Source organism: Opisthocomus hoazin, chromosome 6, assembly GCF_030867145.1.
Source record: "Opisthocomus hoazin isolate bOpiHoa1 chromosome 6, bOpiHoa1.hap1, whole genome shotgun sequence".
In the NCBI taxonomy this organism is placed as follows: domain Eukaryota; kingdom Metazoa; phylum Chordata; class Aves; order Opisthocomiformes; family Opisthocomidae; genus Opisthocomus; species Opisthocomus hoazin.
Genome location: NC_134419.1, coordinates 41557716 through 41574875, shown reverse-complemented (window position 1 = coordinate 41574875; position 17160 = coordinate 41557716). Strand labels below are relative to the sequence as shown.

The 17160-nt window shown below is 44.0% G+C and overlaps 1 protein-coding gene across 1 annotated transcript; it reads right to left on the bottom strand.

Annotated features, from left to right (window-relative positions):
• Positions 1 to 3462: 3462 nt before the first annotated feature.
• On the bottom strand, positions 3463 to 15910 carry VDAC2 (voltage dependent anion channel 2). The gene is made up of 9 exons (XM_075422914.1): positions 15791 to 15910; positions 11874 to 11945; positions 10824 to 10873; positions 8422 to 8574; positions 8280 to 8332; positions 7589 to 7816; positions 6305 to 6455; positions 5352 to 5409; positions 3463 to 4533 (listed from the first exon to the last, which is right to left on the bottom strand). The coding sequence occupies exons 2-9, from the start codon at positions 11938 to 11940 to the stop codon at positions 4442 to 4444; spliced, it is 852 nt and encodes a 283-aa protein (XP_075279029.1). The 5' UTR covers positions 11941 to 11945; positions 15791 to 15910; the 3' UTR covers positions 3463 to 4441.
• Between the last annotated feature and the right edge of the window lie 1250 nt (positions 15911 to 17160).

Here is a 17160-nt window from a genome sequence, read left to right as displayed (position 1 = left end):
TACTTCTTAAGTGAAAGCCCTAGGTGTGCCTAGCGAGGGTTCAGTGAAGGTGTGCTTTTAAATAACGTCACCACACATCAGTAAAACAAGCCCAGGACAAAGTCCTTGCCCGACCTCGCCCCACGCTGGGCCCTCCTTGCTCTGCCTCACCCAAACCGATACCACAAAGCACAATTGGTAAGATTAGGGAGATTTTTGTGACAGGCATTTAGTATTTTAATGCTCATAGGAGCACAGGCAAAGTAAATAAAAGAGGTACTGAGGTGCTAACAAGGCAAAAACCGTTTGTCATTGGCTTAGGATGAGGATCTCCCCTCATGGCTCCAGGACGAAGCGCACCCCACGAGCGCCCGCAGACCCTCGGAAGATCTCTGGGGTGTGCGCTACTGTTAACCGGCAGCAACTGTACCGCAAGTATTGCCGTGGCACCTGGTAGCAGCAGAAAACTTGTTTAAAAACACATGCTGTAGGTAAAGGCCAAGTGTTGGGAGCTGAAACACAAGGTCTGGCTGCTGGCCATCTTTAAAGTCTGTCAGCGCTTTTCCCAGCACCGGGAGATAAATACGCATGTAAATGAGAACCAAATCTCACCCTGTGTAACACTTTAACAGCATTTTTGTAGATTGTAGTTGCATATTATTTTTCAGACGTTGCTGTGCAAAAGAAGCCTGCCTCTTTTCACACCAGCGTGGGTACCAAACTCGCAGCCGCAGCAGAAGGCACTGTACGTCAGGCTCACAGAAATTCATTCAGTTGTTTGCTGCTTTGCGTTTGACCCAGCAGCACACGGGGAGATAGACACAACGGGCAACCATGAGAAAGGAAACATCACTAAAATACAAACGCACGCTACGGTAACTGATGTAATCTGTGTTTTTATTCCTACTCCACATCAGGAACACAAATATTCCACCGCAAAGGGCGGCTGACAAACTGGATAAAACCGCCTCCAACAAACGCAGCCCATTCACGCCACGGAACAACGCAACCCACTTTTTCTTTGGGTTTTCCTTTCCGCTGGGTCACAGCAGCCTTTGTACCTGCCATGACGGCGCTGCTGCCGCAGGTGCGACCCAGAACACGTCACCAGCAGCAGCTCACCTCACCTAGAATTGCTGCCATCTCCTCTGACTGCTGTGATAAGGGAACAAGGCCCTTTGATACAAGCAGAGCTGAACCATCCGCGCACCAGCCATTTCTGTTTGCTCAGTTCCACTCCCTGCAGCAGCACAGCCACCGCAGATTTAAACCCACCGCTGTGCCCGGCAGACCGGCTGTGCAGCAACAAGCCAGCCACCAGCATGGGAGATAGGACACCAGAGGGCAGCCAGCCCTCTGTCACTGCCTGCCTTTATCCCCACGACAGCCAAGGGAAAGGCAAACACCTGGGCCAAAGCATTTCCATGCCCATTCCGAGGTGGTTCCAAACAAATTTCATGGTTTTGAAGGACTGCGGTGTGCAAGAGGCAAGTTTTAAGAACATAACCACACCAAGCTGAAGCACGTGAAGAGTGCAAGGTTCATTAACACAACCTGGCGAATTTCGAGTCGGTAACTCACAAAATCCAGGGCATCATCATCTCATATGAAAGGGTTATTTATGAAAGCGTGATCAAGTCTCCTCGCGAGATGCACACAGACAAACCCTACACCAGCTAGCTGTACCGGGCAGGAAAGCAGTGCCACAGCGCAAACAAGGGGCACAGCCACGCTCACATCATCTGTTATCTCAAGTGTTTTTATGTCCTTCTGAATGACACCTGAGGAAAGGCTGGCTGGCACTGAAAGTGATCATTAAGGCTTCTTACATGTTCTAACAAAATGGAGCCATTTAAACTACTGACATTCTTTACCACAAAACTCCAATTACACCAGATTCCGCAACACACTTGAAAAGAAAGTCTGAAAGCCATTTTTATAAGCCTCACTTGAGAGACGTCAAGAGATGGACACTGAACTTCCTTTTCATGTTCAAAGTAGTGCTTTATGACAGAGTATTTCAGGAAAACTCACGTTTTCACAATTGTCTTAACTACTGCAGAGCCCTTTTATTTCTCCAGTTGCCATCAGCATAACAAATGAAACTTCTTAAGGTTTAAAGGCTGAGGACTAGTAAAGTGATGCACGTGAAAACAGAGTAAAATCAGTAGGTTCAAGCTTCCCATTACTAATCTGTATGAAGAGCTGAAGAGAAACTCCGCAATACCAGCTTTTATTTCACTTGCCCATTTTGTGACCTCAGGGAAAACAGCTAGAGGTGAGCAGTTAGCGAAGAAAAGGGTTAGAGTAGTTGTTTCTAAAAAACTACCAGAACAAAACACCGCCAACCGAAAAAAAAGTGTCAGATCACTACAGCCCTATCAAAAGGTTCCAAAAACTGAGAATATCAGTGCAGCAGCCACGCTGGTTTAAGGATGCAAAAAGGGCACAAGGCAAGAGCCCTTCATCTGCCCAGGTGCTACAGCTGGATGACACATGCAGTGCTTTTTTTTTTTTTTTTTTTTTTCCCCAGGAGAAGCCTGGACATACTTTTTAGTAAACTGTCTCACAAAGAGAACACGAACTAAAACTCCAATGGGTGGCCACACAGTCTCTAGCTTGAAGTGGACTACCACATAAAACCACTGCAAACTAAAAATACAGTTTAGAAACGTTTACACGCAACAAGAGAGCAACAAACTGCACCTTACACGCTGCTTCCATCACCAAGTGGTGGAAGCGCTCCTCAGAAAAGGGCATTTAGTGACAACAGCTGCCAAGGTACAGCCAAGCACAAGTGCTGCCAAGCCTTCTCTTTGCCCTGTAACAGAGCTAGCCAAATGCACTTGCAAGCCTACTCCAGAGACTGAGCTCTGCTCTATCTTCTGCAAAGAGCGCAACTCGGCTGTTCCACAGCCAAAGCCTAAACACAGGCCGTTTACAACCGAGTTTGCTCAAGAATTTGAGTATGAGGCCAACGACACAGGAAGGAACAAGACCTCAAGCAAATCACTAGGACTTTTATAGGGGTTAAGTCTAACCCAGCACAAACCCAACACAGCTTGCAAACCAGAGAAAAAGCTTCCTGATCATAAGTTAGCCACCTGCCCTACAAAGGAAACCACTATGAGCTACAGACTGCAAGACTAAGTATCAAGATACCCTTCTCCGCTATCAGAGACTGTAAGAAGTAGGTTCTAGGCACTCTCCTGAACTCAAACCCACATTCTTCAACGTGAGCACTGTAACAACATGTATTTAATACGATCCACATCAAAAGCATTCACAGCTAGTTATGTGTGACCTTAAGGGATGTTATGGTCAGAGACCGAATATCCCTGGTACTTTTATTATCTCTTAGTTCTGTCTTGGATAGCCATGAGAGTTTTTCCATTTGCTCCTCATGTTTCTGGACTTAAAATTGGTATCTGCCAAGATTTATCAGTCAAAGGGAAAGCAAAATCGGATGCATTTTCCTCTGTCTCCATTTAAAATTAAGCCTTTATTTCAAGTCATTTTAAGCAGAAACCTCTCACAGCAGGTGGGATAAGCAGGCTGTTAACACCATTACACTGTTACATTCAGTTGCAGAGATAGGTCTCACTTCATACAAATATAAGCAAAAGGTGTGTTTGTGGTGAGGGTTTTCACCCCTTAGGCAAAAGCATCAAGGAGCAGTCCTTAAACATCTCAGTGTGCCAAGCACACCACTCCGCGCTCTTTGCATCATGAGGCCAACCAGTAATGTGGTAAATCTTGCCCATGGAACACAGGGGAATCAAACCGTTCTGTCATGGCGTATCTTACCTGACAGAAAAGCACGTTCAACTTGCTTGAGGAATCCAGCTATTCAGTGAAAACTATCTATATTCGGTGTTGTCATGGGGGGGGGTGTGCTTCATTGCACAAAGGTATAGAGCACTACTTGGATTATCTATATTAAAAGTTAAAACTTAACTGAGCACTACCCTCGTTATCTTAACTCTTAAAATATCTGAGGCACAAGTATGTGTGTGTACTTGTTTTATTCATAATTTGTCTTGGGATACCAAATGTACTGCTACTTCAGGTGATTTAACAATACTGTTGACCTCATTTCAAAACATCCACTGATCCATTTTTCATTCCATGGCAATATCGAATGTTAAAAGGAACATAAAAACAAACATGCACACAATCGTACAGTTTTCATAAATGTCTATTTCATTATTTGTGGGTAGCGCATTAAACAGTTAAATACATTTAAATAATGTTTAAGTGACTGCACTAATGCAGAATTTTAACTAGACGGGTAACCAATTTAACTAGAAACCAGCTAACAAGTAACTGTCTAAGTACTTCAAATACAGCTCTTGTTCTAGGTCATCCTTCTTGGGAAAAAAAGCCTGCTGGTCACATTGGAAATACATTTTAAGGCCAATTTCTTCTGATATCCCTTCTCTGCAGTAGTTTCTTCACCTTTTTAAGCCTCCAATTCCAGGCCAAGACCAAGTTTATGGCCACCAGCATTGATGCTCTTTCCATCTATCAGGGCAGACAGCGTAAGCTTCACACCTGTAAGATTTTTGAAGAACATGTTCACAACATACAATCACAGTAGCTTTCAGGCAACTCAACCTCCATCATTGCAAGCCCCAGTTGTAGCTCTTTTTCTGTTTCATTACTTTCCTCTGAAGATTTCTACAGAAGAATCCATTTACCCAGGAAACCTACTGAAAGCTAGACATGTGAATGAAGCTAGGTGCTTTTTGCAAATACCGCGTTACAATGTGGATATACAAAGTCTCTAACTCGTAAGTACAGAAAAGCTCTCCTCTACATTACGGTGTGCAAAGGAGGAAAATTACACATAGACAGACACCTCTACCAAAGAATGGGTGGAATGAAACTATGATTTTTATTGGTTTTCAGATACGGAACTAACCAGTGGCAATACAGCATTAGCAGGTGTTTTCATATTTAAGCAGAACAAGTTAGTTCTGGAGGTTTTTTTACTCAATATGAAGAGCAGGAAGTGTGTTCTTTTGATGATTAATCATTATTTCAAGACCTGCCATCATCCAGTATGATACGGCTGGAAAACAACTGCTTCCACAGCCTAAAGCTAAGCTAATCAAACACAATACAGTCCACTCCTACACAAATCAGTGAGGAGTATGATCCAGAAATACCATTAGATACAATGGAATTTGTCTTCTTTATAGAAAAGTTTTGATGTGCAACATAAGCTGCTAGAAAACTTCTACTCTGCCTTCACGACAAAATTATTTTGCAGAAGGGAAATAGTTGCATATAAACGCACAGATCTCAAAGACTCTCTTTGTGAAGCGTAAAAGGTATCTATGTGACATAATACACGCAATAATCCTTACCTGGCCTCAGGGTCTGGGTGTAACCCACTCCAACTAGACTAGAATTATTGACTTTTGCCTGAAAAAAAGAAAAAAGACAAAAGCAATTGAAATGTTGTGCACGGTTAGTTCTTTGTTATCATTCAAAAGCTAGAGTAACTCTGGCAACACTGCCATTATCAACTTCAGCAAATTTTACTGGTTCTTTCAGTATCTCGGTGTTTTCTAGATTCTCTCTTCCCAGCGATGCCCTTGCCCCCCAGCTCGCAGCTGAAGAAGTAGCACATTTAGGAGCAGACAGAATTTAAGGGCAGGGAGAACTGTTACTGCATTGCAGTCTGGCAGGTGACCTTCCCCACTCTGCCCCTTGTAGAAGGGCACAGCAATTCACCACCACAGTCTCCCAAAAGAAGCCACTTCAGAAGAATCCTCCATGTTCATACGATTACAGAGGAACTGGTATCTTGCAGGTCCAAGCAGTCAAGCAGCAAACATTTCGTAACATCATCATAAGCAATACATGAAAAATTATTTATCTCACTTTGCATCGCTCCCTCTACAGGATGATTCCAACAATCCAGGTTCAATTCTAACTTTCCACCATACAGGAAATCTTTCTGCCTATCGCCTTTTTAACCAGCATCACCAGGGTTCTTATCACGAGACTGTGACAAAGGTCCCCAAAAACTGGTTTAAAAAAAATTCTGTAAACATACAGAACTAGACATGACGGTGGTTTTGTTACTATTCTTTTTAAATACAGTGAGTCCTCTAGAGTAGCACACCATTTGACAGTCAGATTCTAGTAGAGACTTCACTGTATGCAACAACATAGAATTCAAATACTGCTGGCTTAATTCTAACTGCCTGGATCGTAAGAGTAATTACCTTCTTTCGGACTAATAACACACAGATTTGCAGAAATGGAAAATATGCTGTGCTTAGCGTAACCCTTTTGGTTAGAGCGTACTTACAGAGATAGAAGCAGTGGAATCCAACTTGTATTTAGCCGCAATGCCAAAGCGAGTGCTGTTGCTACCTGCTGTCCAAGCCAGGTTTACGGCAGTTTCAAGATTGTCACTCACTTTCTGGTAGATTGACCCACCAAATTCCGAACCATCATTTCTGCACAAATTAAGAAAAAGGTTAGTTTCCTACACTGACAAAATCACAACTTCTTTTTAACTAGTTCAAATTTTTATTCAAATGAAAATTCCAAAAGTTTGAGTTGTTTCACTCTTTTCAACCGGAGAAGGGGAGATGAACAAATGCTTCAGGGCAAAACTAAACTGCTATAATTCATGGGGGAAAAACAAAAAAAAAAGATCTGTGCTCAGTTAATTCTCACACTAATGTTAAGTGCCTGAATGTAATTCCAGATCATATCCTTATAAAACTAACAGATAGACATTAATAGTTAAGCATGGGCACTCTGAACTCTATGATTATTGAATACACATGGTATTCCTAAAGAATTAGATGACCTTTTTAAAACTCTGTCACGATGTATGGCATTAGTAAACTGAAATGGAATTCTCACAGCCCAGACTATAAAGTGTTTCATAGCTTCCTCCCACACCCCTCAACTTCCATAAACCCAGGCAAACGCAATCCCCCATCCTTCCCTTCCAAAAGGACAAACTTCTACCTCAAAAACCAAGCCATTTCCTAACTAAATGCACTACAAGGCCACCATTTTTTATTAACTTGGATTGAAAACACCATGCTCTTCAGTAGGTTTTGATCAGCTTGCTCCAAAGAACATTTAAGAACTAAAGGCAGCAAGTCTGAAGCAAGCTCATAAACAGGATGTCTTACACTTTCCAAAAGCAAAGCTCTAGTCTTGCTCCAGAAACTACTACTGGCCTACTTAAACAGTGCAACACTAATTACTACCTCTAACAAATCTACTGCCCTTAAATTACAGTTAGATACAATTCATTGTACAGGGAAAGCTGGCAACCCATTACGATCAGCTCTGCGTAATTGAACTACTGCACTTCCAATTTGGATGTACTTCAGTATTTGGTAAACTGTAGTATTATTGTGCTGTAAGCACTAACAAGCCACGGGTATTTACTGTGCTGAAAAAGAGAGATACAAAGTAACATTTGTCATTTATTTAGTTTCCTATTGAAAAACGCACTCCACTTAGCCTTTCAAGCACCTCTTGGCACTTCAAGCATTTGTATTCTGAGTAGAGGGAAAGGTGAAGCAAGCCCGCTTCTGTAAACCCCGACACTATTTTCAGTACTTACACATTAGTGTGCAGTTGGAAGTCTCCAGTCTTGTAACCCACAGAGAAGTTATTTCTTGTCAATTTTGATTTGGCACTATCAAAAGTCATCTGATAACCAGCAAGCCAGCCTTCATAACCAAAGACAGCTGACCCATGGATTGCAGGTCCGGCAAAATCAAAGTCAACATCACAACCTAGGTTTAGGCATTCACGTTTATAAGCTGACTTAATTTTACCACTTTTCTTTCTGAAACAGAGAAACAGTTACCTTAAGATAAGGCTTCATCTTCCTCAATGATCTGCCAAATAAATTCAAGCTGTATAAATCTACGTAACGTACCTAAACACCATGCACATGCATCCTCTAGACTGAGCCAAAGCACAGCCAGCCCACCCAGAAAGCACAGAGCTACCGCAGACAGGCATTTTGCAATGAATGTTTTAATTTGCATTTTCATGCCTCCTGCCATCTCCCAAGTATTCCTATCCCACTAAATAAGCAAAGTGGGCTCTTGTGAAATGTCCAATACTAACGCCATCGGATACAATGTGATGCTAAAGAGCAGAAGCCTTTAGCATTGGGATTTGCTTGTTTGGATCAACAGCAAATCGTTCAAACACCTCTGCCAATACAACAGACCAGATGAACATTTATTGACTGTGGGTGTTGTTACTGCCCTAAATAAGGTCAAAAGGTTAACAACTCTTACCCTGTATTTGGTGAGAAAGTTGTATCAAATGTCAACTTCAAGCCTTTGGCAATCTAATTGAAGGGGGAAAAGATAAGATAAAAGCTATAAGTTCAGCTCTTCTAGTTAGATAAAACAAATACATACTCTCCTAATCTATTACCTGATCTTCAATTGCAATTTCTGTTCCCAGAGTGTTATCTGTGTTCCATTTTTCTGTGAAAGTCAGCCCATACTCAGCCCACTTGTATTTGGTCTCCAAGCTCCCATTCACTTTTCCAGTGTCTGTGTTCGATGAACCAGACGTTGTGAATTCCTAAAAAGGACAGTGCCCATGTTATACAGAAGATACACGTGATCCTGAAAGCATTACGTAGTGCCAGAAGAGAAAAAAAACCCAAAACTTTTCTTCAAACACCAAGATCCCCTTATTCTATGGAGCAAGTTTAACAACATCAGACAACTTGCAGGGGGAACGACATGGACAAGAAAAACCAGGTGATTCACACCCATGTGGAGGCCTCCCCCCACTCCCCATCTCAACTGCAGCGTTTCACCCACTACTACAAAACGTGACAGTTTGCAACGTAACTCAGAAGCAAGACAGTAGTTACCATAAATATTCTCCTTAAAAGCAGAAAAAAGTTCTTGAAATATAAGGTTAAGTCTGACACTCCTGAGGAGCAAATTAAAAATCAAACCAAAAGCCAAGAACACCATAAGGCACATAATGCAACTCCAGCAAAATCCTTTAAGGATCACACACGTATTTTCATTATTCCAGTCACCCACCTCCAAAGATAAATTATATACAACTGTAAAATGTCACAGAACGCCATCACTGTTCAAATTGGAGGTGGGGTGGGTAGTGGTTTGGGGTGTTGTTCGGTTTGGGGTTTTGGTTGCTTTTGAAGAGAGTTCCGTCCAACCAATGCACCAGCTTTCACACAAGCCATAGATAGGTATACGTGTTTTTACTGACATCTATAAAACTCCCATTCCCCTGACACTTTAATGACACACGGGAAGAACATTCACGTTTGAATCGGGAGCTAAGGTCTTACTCGGAGTTCTTGAAAGCATTTAGAAGTTCGCAGTATTGCTAACCTCTCCTCATTAAACTAAGCAGTCCCTGAAGTCTCTCACTATTTGGATTCTCACAAAGAACAGAATGAATAATTTCTGTGTGCCACTGTTCAGAAACTAAAGGCAACACCTAGTAGAAGCGGAAGTCTGGTTTGCAAATGTATGTTAAGGAGCTCCTTCCACTGAAATACTATTGCCCTCGTGGTTTAAAAAGTTTGTTATATCAATTTTTTAAAACACTGAAATCCAGATTTTGATCTCCAACTTCCTCCATGCGCAGTATTATTTTCATACTGAATCCTCACACTCACCTGCCCCGGAAGGAAACACAGATTTGAAATCACAAGTCCTCAAGCATTCATATTCTCACAGCCCAAGATCTCCTGCACATCGCAAGCATGCATGAGACTGTTCTTTAGTGGTGGCTGATAAAGTTTAACCACAGCTGAGACATTTACTTGTGTTACACTAGTGAACCACTAAACCATCCACACAGTTGTGTAATTTTGGTTAGCTTTGTTTCTTGGCAAGTGACAGGGACTACACATCTTGAAGTCCAAATACCTTCAGCTTTAATTTCTTCCTTTGTGCTATTCCCAGTGCACAGGATATATGTGTGACTGCAACCACTGTAGCAGGAGGAGCAAATTATTACATTATCTCTTATCTCTGCTTTAAAACATGGCCAGTACATACATGCCAGCACTTTCTCCTCCTGGGAAGGGTGGCTTATAACTGATACGGGATTCATACAAGGGCTTGGATTTTTCAGAGAGTTTTACCAGTATTACTGGTAGTCCTCGAAAGAAACAAGCTAAAATAAGAACAACTACAGCTATAATAGGGCTCTTGCAAACTATGCTTCAGTCAGGATACAGGCTTCTAGAAAAAAACACAGCGTATAACCCAGGCATCTTGTTTCTAACAGCCAGTTAGACTGTTAAAGCTTCCAGTTAGGGGCTGGGGGGGAGCTCCCTTTGTATCCTGCAAAGTCTGCTCTAGAAATAGAAAAAAAATCACAGGAGACAACTGCTTGCATGTCCAAGACACCTTGCACGGAACATTACTGAAACACTTTAATGCCTTTAAAGAGGAGGCAAAGACTCAACGTGCTGATTCACTGCCAACTGCACAAGCATCAAGATGCCAGAAGTTTCCACCAAATACAAACAGTACACAGAATTTATTTCTAAAGGACCTCGATACTATGATTGATATATTAAAATACTTCAAAATGCGTCAGCTATTTGCTCACCTTCAGACGTAAGACAAGGCACAACAGTGTACTAAACAGTGCGATACCCGTTACATTCAGAATGAAGTCAGATCTTTAGAGGTTTCAGAAATTATTTTACACTGAAAGTTTATCATTCGTACAACCCATAAAGTACTTGACAGCATCTGAAAGGTGTCCTTTCTAATTAAATATCAGAACATATCCAGAAAAAAATATAATGAATAAAAGGTATTTAAACTCACCACTCCACTTGCAGATTTTGTTTTCACATCCAGTTTCACCAACCCAAAACCTTCACAAACAAAAATCAAAGTTACTCCAGTAGGCTTTAACTAAGACCATACACGTTTTCCAAGCAGCTGGTTTCCCAGGCAGTGTCAGCAGTGTTCCTGCTTATACACATATATAAACACAACCATATCCTGACTTCAGTAACACTCAAACATTAGATGCCACAGTGGGTAGAGGCGGCCACTCTACAACAGGCCAGGAGCTCTGTTCTATCATCACCCCACAGAAAGTGGGGAGCAGCCTCTCAGCTGTACACTGTGCATTTAACTACACAACTATGACTTCCAAGAGTAAATTCAGCACAGACAAAATGCATTCTTATCCGTTCCTGGGCTGGCATCGGCTTTGTACTCAATGCCATTTGCAGAGCTATCCCAACGCATAAAATTCATCTCTCAGCCCCAAGAAGAAATATCTCAAAGTAAAAAACTATAGCAGTGAAGTCACTGGGCAACACACAGCCTCTGGAACTGTAAGGTAAGTAGGTTTTATGGGAGTGTCAATTCACACTGCTATCCTTAGAGCTGAGCAAGACTTGGTGAAAAAGCCCCCGCGTGCATTCCCACAGGCCAGAAAGAAACAGCACTGTAATGAAGCAGAAATTAACTATGCAACTGCCTGGTATTAAAGCATTTTAAAACATTGAAGGATTCTTTATCCCAATAGCTATCCCTCCCTCTAGTCCAAAAAAGCCTATAATATTACAGTCATATATACATATCCCTTTCCAAATGTTGTGGCACAGACAGATCAGTAAACAAACTTACTCCTAAGTTAAATTACACTTGATGCTTATATTCTTGCATACTTGTACACCTCTGACATTTAGATGGCTTAAAGCAGTAAGATTTAAGAGACTTCACATCAAAACAGCCCACAAAAAGCCTCCAATGATCTGCTGACGGTAACGATATAAAACCAATACACCCTCCCCCTCCACAGAAACACAGGCATTTGAGCATCTGATTTTACATACAGGCTTAAAAAGCTACTATTCTTACCATATCCTTTATTGAAGATGTCTCTGGCAGATTTGCCAAGGTCTACGTACGATGGAGGAATCGCCATTGGAGCTGAAAGGTAACAGGCTAGTTAATAGTGAACATTTTGCCATCATGCATGCACAAAAAAAAAATCTACCACAACTCTTTAAACACACTCAAGGCAGATTTCTGTATGAAGGCAGTTAATAGACAGATGGCTCAAACAACTCTAGTGAAACACCTACAGATCTGCCGTGACAGTCACTGTGAATACTGCACGTCCTCTTGGCTCAGATGAACCTGCTTGTAGAGAAGGGGCATTACAAGACCACCCAGTTCTTAATTTTTCAAGTAGATTTCTCCGTACAGGTTTAATTACCAGAAATCAACTAATAGCTCACATTTCCAGAGTTGGGAGTTACCACCAAAAACCAAGAAACTGGAAATGTGAAAAGCCATAATGCAGACAGTTATTTCCTGAAGTTGCACAGTCAGATCTGACAGACGCTTACGAAGATTCCCTGGAAGGACCTACAAGGTTTTATTTTCAAAACGTAAAGAGTGCATACCTGTTCTGCAACATCCTTTGCCCTGTATTTTAAATGGTATACATGCAGTTTAAAAAGGAACAACTAGTGCCATTAACTAGAAACCAGTTTTTCTACAAGAGTTTAAGTTGGGGGGGTTGTCTTGTTGGTGTAAAACAGACAAGAAGCAAGTAGCAGGGGTGCTGGGTCAGTGAGAAGGGCTCTCTTTAGCAGTGCCCTTCTCAGACGGGGAGCCTCTGGTACCCTCGCTGCCGAAGAACCCGTCACCCAAAACTGGCTCTGACCCAGCCTCCCCAGCCAACGGACAGGCAGCAGCTCGAGGTCTCACACAGCCTGTGCAGTTCTCCTCCCTGTGGAGATACACTCGATCGGTACCTTCCCTCCGTGACTGTTTTCCCACAATTTCAATAGCAAAAAGCCTCTGTTACAGAGGAGTGTCTTTTAAAGTTTTAAAATACAGAAAAAAGCGTATTTCACAGAGTTAATAACTCCCCCATGCTGTGAAGGGGGGGGAAATAATGAAACCAACTAGATGAGCACCATAAAAAGGCTAAACACAAACAAACAAAAAAATCTTCTCTTATCTTTTCAAACTGATTATTCACATTTGTTTTGCAGAGAAAGTCAGATTAACATAATTGACTGTTTATCTTGCTCAAGTGGAGTTTTTTGTTCAACTAAATGAAAAAATATCTTCAGAACCTCAAAAATAACAAGCGCAGTACTCTCACAGATTAACTTTCAGCTGAAAGCAGAAAAGTCTGCTTTCGTTTTTATATTCTTCTGCAGACCTCCGAAAGATCGGATGTGTACTCAATAATACAGCATCAAGGCAAGCTTTTTTTTTTCCTCTCAGAAGAGCTTCTTCCCATCTTTTCATGGCCTTATCTACATAAAGGGGAAACCTGGAACACCCGATTCAGAAATATTTCCTTTAGGGCACCATTCCGCTGAACAGCCCTGTTTCAGAATAGCATCCCACTAAAATAAAAACAAACCCCCCTCATCACACCTGTCATATACAGTCTAACGGTATGATCTGCTACTATTTAAAAAAAACCCCGAACTGTTCTAGCAAGCAATGGTAAGGCACAAAACTGTTTCTTACCTTTCTAGAAGTTCTAACACAGTTTCCCAGAGTGCCTTACTCCACCTCCCTAAGCCGTAAGAAGGTAACTTCAACCTCCTCTGAGCAAACACATTTACATTCACAGATAGACTAAAAAAAAACCCCTACCTTTTAAAAATCCTTCTTTAGTAAGGGGTTCTAAACTCTACAACCAGGTCACTACGGCAAGACCTCCACCGCTTGCTCAAGAATGTAAAACAAGTCTGGTTTTCCATTAAGTAAACTGTCTTTCAAAGGGCAAAGAAAAAAAAAAAAAAAAGATGAAAATGACTCGGAGCATTTGAAGCTTGACAAGGCTTAGGCCCAAGTTCAAGTCCATTATAAGCAAGTCTCAAGAAAAAAAGTTCAGTAGCAGAATAGACACTAATCCCAGTGACAAGACATTAAATGGTTCCTACTATTTATTCAACAAAAAGAAGCAGATGGTAGACCAAGTAACAAGAAGGTGTAGGAACACTGCTCTTTCCCCTCTAAATTTCTGCTGCACAGCAACTGTACAGTTCGCTAGCAGTTTAAAACAATTTAGAGAAGGTTTAGCTATGCATTTTTCCTTTAATGAATAGGTCTCACTTTAACTAGCATCTTCAGAATAATTATTTCTAGTTTAAAAGCTTTATACCAGCCTTAACACCGACATGCTTTTACACGACAAATAAACAGGCTTTTTACTTTTGTTTTCAATGCTTCCAATCTGACTAGACAACCATTACAGACAAGAGATTGATGCTAAGCAGCAGCATCCTGAGAAGTTAACAAACTGGTATCTGTGTCTACATTCAAAGGACTACCACAGCAAAAAGGATGTTGCTGTTTTAACTGGCCTAGCTAAGCATACTTCCCACTGCAAGGAAACCAGCCAGTATTTGTCAGACACTCCAACCTACAGATCGAAGTTTTGCGACAAAAACTTAAAACAGAATACAACTGTCACATTGCTGTTCTAATCCTATACTAACAGGGATGGATGAGGACAAAAGGGGAAACCAAAAGTTAATTTTCGGGCGTACTACACACCTGACAAGCCAGTGCCATCATCAGAATGCTCACTAAATGAAAACAGGGCCAAAAAAAATAACATCCCTGTGCCTCCCATGTTGGCAAGTTAGCTAGGTCTGCAAATTCTTAGAAGCAGAAGTAGTTATCTTCAACCCTATTTGGAAGTGTCTCACTTAAAAAATTACTAATTAGAAGTGACTAAAATATAAGTACCACTTAACAAGAGGTTTGTTGTGAAGGCAATTATCACAATCTTATGCCTCGTTTCAAAACCACAGAATCTACTTGAATCAAGTGGGAGCTCCACCCTGATCTTTGTTTCATGCCACTCAAAAAAAATTCAATTAATTTGTTACTCAAGAGCCACAAATATGATTCCTTCTTCTGTAAAAACAAATAACCCCAAGAACAGAAAAATGTGTTAGCATTATCAGAATTATTACATCACAGTTCTTCTTCGAGGTAAGATTTCAAAACTCTCTCACACCCTACTATTCAAGGAATGTCAAGGACCTTCTATAAAGATTTCTAACAACTTTAAGACCTCAGGATATCGAAGATCAGGCTAGAGGCTAGCTCAGGCTATAACACAAAAACTAAGTATTCATGAAATTCTGCAAAAAATGGCCGTAACTACACTGAAATTGGTTTCCAGTAGTGTCAGTAGCAACGGAGAAATCGGTATTCTTCAAAAAGTACTTGGTTAAAATACGCCGGATGCACCACGGACGTTTAGGCTTACACTGCTAATAAAGCTAAAAAGAACAATAAAACTCCACACCCGCCCCGTTAGCCCGGCTTCAGCTCCCTCCCTCCCCGGCCCAGCAGCCACGGCCGGGCCAACGCGGGGAACCTACGGAGCAAGGGAAAAAATAATTAAAATATCTGAAAATGGAACAAGGCGCCCAGACATGGAACGCGGGGCCAGAGCCTCCGGGAAATGCAGGGGCAGCGGAGGGGAACGCGGGGAGGCGGCCCGGGAAGGGAAGGGCCCGGCGGCGGCAGCGCCCGGCGCCAGCTCCCGCCGCCGCAAGGTGAACTCCTCGCCGCGGCCATTTTGTCCGGTCCGGCCTGACCCCCGCCCGCCGCCCTTGATGTAACCGCCCGGCCCGGCCCGGCCCCGCACGCCCAGGAGGCCGCGGGGGGGGAAGGAATGCGACACGCGGCCTGTGGAGAATAACCCCCCGCACCCCCCGCCCGCCGCCATCCGCCCGCCGCCCCGCTGGCCTCCCCCTGCCCGCGCTCTGGCGGGCGACACCTGCCTGGCGGGGCCGGGCGGAGCGGGGCCGAGGGGTCTCGCCGGTAGGAGGCCGCGCTGCCGCAGCCGCTGGCACTGGAGGGCGAAGTGAAGGAGACACCGATCCGCCCTCCCGCTCGCCGCCGCCGCGCAGGACCCCAGCCAGCCGGGGCCGCCCCGCTGCGCCGCCTCGCCCCGCCGCGCCGCCTTCCCACGCCGCTCCGCCTTCCCCCGCACGCCCGGCCCGCAGCCTCCTCCGCCCGCTGCCCAGACCCGGGGGAGCGGCGGGAGGCGCCGCTCCTCGGAGCGAGAAAACGGGCGGGGGGCGGCGCGGTCCGTCAGGCGCTCGACCGGGCAGCCCCGGCGGCGGAGAGGGGTCCTGCGAGAGGGCGGGGCCGCCCGGAGGGGAGGGCGGCGATGGCTGCCGGGCGGAGGGCGAGGTCTAGCGGGGCGCGCCGGCCTTGGACCCTTGCGGCAAGGCCCGGCCGCTCCTGGCCCCGCTCCGCCTCACGCAGCCCTTCGCCCAGGAGCAGCCGCCGGCAGCCCTGGCTCTTCATGCCGCTCCGCACTCGCCACTTTTATCGAAAGAGAAGCAACCGATTCTTTTATTTTTTTGTGCAGGTCCAATAGTTCCACATGGGAGACCCACTGGGTCAGTGCATTCACAGAACCACAGCGTGGCCGGGGTTGGCAGGGCCCTCTGTGGGTCACCCAGCCCAACTCCCTGCCGAAGCAGGGTCACCCAGAGCAGGCTGCACAGCACCGCGGCCAGGCGGGGCTGGAATACCTCCAGAGAAGGAGACTCCACAACCATCCCTGGGCAGCCTGGGCCAGGGCTCCATCACCCTCAGAGGGAAGAAGTTCTTCCTCGTGTTCAGCTGGAGCTTCCTCTGCTTCAGTTTGTGCCCATTGCCCCTTGTCCTGTCGCTGGGCACCACTGAAAAGAGTCTGGCCCCGTCCTCCTGACCCCCACCCTGCAGATATTTATGAGCATTTCTAAGGTCTCCTCTCAGCCTTCTCGAGGCTGAACAAGCCCAGCTCCCTCAGCCTCTCCTCGTAGGAGAGATGCTCCAGTCCCCTCACCATCCTCGTAGCCCTCCGCTGGACTCTCTCCAGCAGCTCCTCATCTTTCTTGATGGGGAGCCCAGAACTGGACACATTTTCGTGGTTTTAAGTCAGCTTGGCATTCCACAGAGGGATATATATTGATGGATCAAGAAGCAAAACCCCGTGCTGAGAGAAGGAACAGCAGTAGGAAATCTGGCGTATCTTGTTGTGCACGGGAACATGTATTGGGAATACATAGAGGTCTGATTAAGTAAAAACAGATTGTGGCGCAAGTTGTTCCATTATTTAAAGACATCCATTTATTATTTATACCCATAGGATACTCTG